At 41.0% G+C, this 4,947-nt stretch overlaps 1 protein-coding gene across 1 annotated transcript in view; it reads left to right on the top strand.

The window, feature by feature from the left end:
- The window catches only part of DCLK2 (doublecortin like kinase 2), a 138,404-nt gene that overhangs the window by 118,163 nt on the left and 15,294 nt on the right, over positions 1 to 4,947 (top strand). Inside the window, exons 12-14 of the mRNA XM_023530165.1 lie at positions 2,070 to 2,203; positions 2,579 to 2,656; positions 4,672 to 4,676. Of these exons, the coding sequence (XP_023385933.1) occupies positions 2,070 to 2,203; positions 2,579 to 2,656; positions 4,672 to 4,676 (217 nt within the window). The remainder of the gene's footprint in view (positions 1 to 2,069; positions 2,204 to 2,578; positions 2,657 to 4,671; positions 4,677 to 4,947) is intronic.

Raw genomic sequence — 4,947 nt, 5'->3', positions numbered from 1 at the left:
CCCTATATTAGATTGTTCTCGTTAATGTTTACATTAAACATAATGGATGGGAAGTTGTCCTAAGACTGCAGCATGACTAAGAACCTGGTTTCTGTTGCTTTAGGCTAAATCATTAGCAGCTTTGAGTATGTTCCTGCTGAGTTGTGGGCTGACTCAGAATGATAAATATCTAGGAGGGACTCGGAAGCCTCACAGTTATTCTGTAAAACTTGAAAGTCATAAAGTCATATGCTGTGTGTGTGTTTTAAGTACATAAACACAGAAGCAGTTATTAAAATACTAAGGAGAAAAATATTCTTAAACTGATGAGCACATCACAGGTAATAAAGGTATTTCAGTGTTATCCTTTTTAAAATGCCTATGAAGATTGGGGGTCATTAGCTTGCGGAGCCCCGAGGTCCTTAATGTTTTTATTGATGACTGTATAAATCACTCCCCTCTTTAAGTATTGGACTAATGGCTGATGTTGTTAACATGCTTATCTTGAAAAAACATTATTTTCTAAATTTTTCACCTCCTGTAGTAGTGATTTAGGTCAGTTCATAGTAAAATATGAGGAAAAGCAAACTAAGTAAGTTTAAAGTATAAAAATAGAAAAAAGACGTTAGATGAGTACAGATTAAGTCTCTGCAGTTATTCTCTGAAATTCGTTGTTTTCAAAGTGGACATTTAAGATATGGATAGACAAGCACATTAAAGATTATAGTCAAATCTAAATTATGTTCTCATACACACTTGATTGCTTCCCAAACCATCCATTGCTTATATATAAAATTATTTTTTCCTAATTATGAGACCAATTGGAAACATTTTGGAAACAACTAAAAAGTATAAAGAAAAAAAGTTATCCTCAGTGTTAAGACCTAGAGATAAATTTAACATTTTAGTGCATTAGATGTAATTTTGAATATTCCTTCTTGTTTTATGTAACATAGCAGACATTATGCACATGATTAATATTTATTTGAAATTGCTTATTAGTGACCGTGTAATATTTTATGACAGAGATGTACCACAGCTTGCAAAGTCATTGCCCCATTAACCACTTACATCGCTTCCAGTTTTTAAAAACATAGATAAATTCTGAGATTGGTGTCCTTGTGCATATAACCTTTGGATCCACGTCCATTCCCTTAGGGTTGGTTCTTAGCATTAGATTTACTGGATCAAGGGTTATAAGTGATGTTAAGAAATGTACACATTGCTGAAAGGCTTTCTAGAAACGTTGCTTCAGTTGAAGCCAGAACATTCCCATTTCACCCGTGCTGTTACACCTGGTCCAGCATGATGGTTATCAGACCCGATCAGCCAGGCCTTCCAGGAAGGGAAAGGAACAGTCACCGAGCCCTGGTCTGAGCTCGGTCTCGTTTCATCCTCATACCAACCCCGTATCATCGCGTTTCACAGGTGAGGAGACACGCTCAGAGAGGACAAGTGAATTCCAGCGGTCACACACCCAGAACTCCAGGGGAGTGGTTGCTCATTCAAGTTCAGGCCGTCTGATCTCAAAGTTCATTTTCTTTCTCAACTCCCAAGGGTTTCCTCTCTGTAATATTTATATTCATCATTGGCAGTCCAGAGAATAAGTCCGAATTTTAATTTCTAAACTAAGCATACAAGTCTCTCAGAGCATTTAGTGCTTTAGTGGGTATGTACTGAACACCATTTCTGAGGCTGTCCAGTACCTCACACACAGTCAGTGCCCAGTGCAGGTCAGTTTCCTGTTTCCAGCTTTACGGTCCTCTCAGGTTACATCAGGTAAGCTGCCACCTACATCCCGAACTATTGTGTAAGCATTCCCACCTGTTCATTGTACTCTTTCCTACGTAGGGACCTTTTTGCAAAAGTGGAAAATACTGTTTCTTTCAAATTCTACATGATGACTCTGAAGAGAAAAAAATTAGAACTTTAAAGCATCACGGATAAATCATGGTTTTAATGTTACAAGGAGAGATTTCTTAGTTTATTAGTAAATGTATCTGTGTCTTATTACCTAATTCCAAGGGGAACCTCTTGGAATCACTGAGGGGAAAAAACATCTTCTGATTTTTGGTTGGTTTCTGTTGCAGGTGTGTGAATATCCTGATGGAACCAAGTCTTTGAAACTGGGAGACTTTGGGCTGGCCACTGTGGTGGAAGGGCCTTTATACACAGTGTGCGGCACACCAACTTACGTGGCTCCCGAAATCATTGCTGAAACCGGGTAAGACTCCCCGTGGTTTTGGTTAGTGCCTTAACTCTGGTGGGGAAAGGTGTATTCTGCTCCTCCTGCTGTGTATTCAGATGCCTCCTGGGACGATGGAGGGCAGGAGAGACGAGACCGTTCCCTGCATCGTGACTTTGGTCTCAGGAACTTAAGTTTGTGCTTCTACCTTCAAGGGTGCTGGTCTCGGGACTGTGGCGGTAGCCCCGAAGATCGTGGTGAGATTGGGAGAAAAGTAGATGCCTTTGTCCAAAGGCAATTAATTCCTCTACACGGAATGAGCAATTTGACACTGAAAAGACCCTTTCACTAAGGCAAGTGGCGGGTTCTGGGAGTAATAGCGTCTTTCTCCCCTTTCGCTTGCTGTTTCTCTAGCTATGGCCTGAAGGTGGACGTGTGGGCAGCAGGCGTGATTACGTACATACTTCTCTGTGGATTCCCACCGTTCCGAAGGTCAGTGGCTCTTTGAATGACAATATTTGAATTGTAAACTCTCTCCCTTTGATCTGGAAGCAGACATTTTACTTCTGGCAAGTCAGGACTAGAAACGGGTTAATAAAAATATCAGTTAAAAATTATATAAACATGCCTTTCACTTTTTATCTTAATTTACAACCTATTAACGTATATTCCTTGAGCGCACTTCTGACGTGAGGCCAAGGCCTTTGCTTGGTGTCGGGCCCTCTGAGCTTCTTAAGGTCATTCTGTAACGCACACCCATCGTCCAGTGTCTACAGTTGCCATTCTCACTCTTTTTCAAAGGGAGTGAGATTGAAAGATCCTGTGATGGAATCTGATCCTTCTAGATAAACCTTTTTCTAGTTTTTAATAGCTGTCTCTTAATTTTTTAACAACTCACTTTCCAAAGCATTCAACTTAGTTCTCATAGAAATAAGAAACTCTCCGACTATATTTTATCTGTTCACATATTACTTAATAAAGTAGAATTCCAAGTACTTTCAGCACAGATAGGCCTGGGAACGAAACGGTTGACTCTTGGTGACCATGTACCTCACCTAGCGGGAGCAGAGATGGCCACACAGGGGGTCGGGTGTGTCACGGAGGGCACTCAGCACACTTGTTACCTGAGTGTTGGTTGCACACGAGGTGAGTGAGGGGCTTCGGCCTCGGTGCCTTTTTTGATCAGTCCCATCTCCTTGTTTGAAGCAAATGAATGATTTGGAGCAGAAGTAGACGTTCATCTAATTTGATGATTTTCTTCTGAGTTTTCTTGAACTCTCTCTTCATTTTAATCTCTTCTTTTGTTCACTTTACAACTATTTGTCGAGCAGCTACTGTGTGCCAGGCACTGAGTACTGGGAATCAAATGCTCAAACATATTCTCTGAGGTTATGGTATTTATAGTGCCGTATTCCGTCAGTAAGTGAGAAATATGTTCATTTCACTCCTCTCCCAATGTTTTATTATGAAAGCTTTCAAATGTACAGAAAAGTTGAAAGTTTTATCTTTTAAAAATGATCAGTGTTCGGTTGAGTTGCATATTTTTACTGACTTTACAGTAAACATAAGACATTCAGTAAACATAAAATGTCATTTTCTCTAATTTTGAGAGTCTCAGGGTGTAAAGACATCACAAGAATATTGATCAGGAAAAATAAACTGAGCATGAGCGCTCAGCTGAGGGCTGGAAATCACAAACATTTAATGAGAGAAATAGTGAGTGAGACCTTGTCCTCGTGGCATGGGTTGGGTTTCTACAAGTGGAAAGAACTTTCTGTCTGGCTGTTCCATCAAGGTCATTGCCTGCGGTAGGGTACACAGTTTGTAAGATTACTGCACGTGGCAGTTAGCATTTCTTAAATAACAAATGACCCCAAAAGTTAGGGCTGTCAGTTAGTTCCGTAGATCAGTTGGGCAGGTCTTCTGGTCTGGGCTGGCTCAGTGAAGGTTTGATGGCCCAGTGTACGTCACTCACATGCCCGATAGTTGGCTCATTGTCAACTGGGACAATAGATATGACTCAGCCATGTGCCTTTCAGCTTCCAGTGGGCGAACCTGGGTTTCACATGATAGAGGATACAGGATTTTAAAAAGCAGCTGGAGAGAGGGCCAGTTCCTCTGCTTGAACGTTTTCCAAATCTCTGCTTGCCTCACCTTTGTTGATTGACGTCCCATTGACCAAATGAAGTCAAATAGGGTAAACGTGGGAGAAGATGAGGTGTGTACATAGCAGAAGGAGAATGATTTGTGGTCAGTTTCTTAGTCACGCTGTTCCCTGACTGGTTTCAGTGATGACCTATTTTGGGGACTGGTCAATCACAGAGGGTAGTGTATTTTGATAGCTGGTGATCTTGGGGCCAGTTACGACATAGTTCGCCTCCATGGTTAACCCAAGTTGAGACCAGGGACCAATTTTCGAGGAATGTGTGCTCACAACTCCCTCTAGTGTTTCCACTTGCCAGTGCAGCTTGTGAGTTTTTTCTTTGACTTCGCTTTTTACTTTTTAGCAGAAGTGAGACTCAGATGGAACAGATATGTAGTCATCATGACTTGTTACCCAGTGGACAGCAGCTTCTTTGTGGGAACTGGAGATAAGTGTAGCTAATCAAAAGCAGTAAAGCTACATTCTGAAATGTGCTGCCTTTATATGTCATATTCAGAAGCTGGTCCTACAACTCCAGGTAGCTTACTTGACTGAAATTTATGAAAATGCTTTCTTTCCTCTTTCACATGTGGCGAAATACAATCTGGAATGTTAAATACTAGTTACAGAGGCATCGTTA

This window comes from Pteropus vampyrus, unplaced genomic scaffold (assembly GCF_000151845.1).
Source record: "Pteropus vampyrus isolate Shadow unplaced genomic scaffold, Pvam_2.0 Scaffold47, whole genome shotgun sequence".
NCBI classification, from domain to species: domain Eukaryota; kingdom Metazoa; phylum Chordata; class Mammalia; order Chiroptera; family Pteropodidae; genus Pteropus; species Pteropus vampyrus.
Note: the sequence above shows the minus strand (reverse complement) of the source record. Positions and strands in the feature narration are given on the sequence as shown.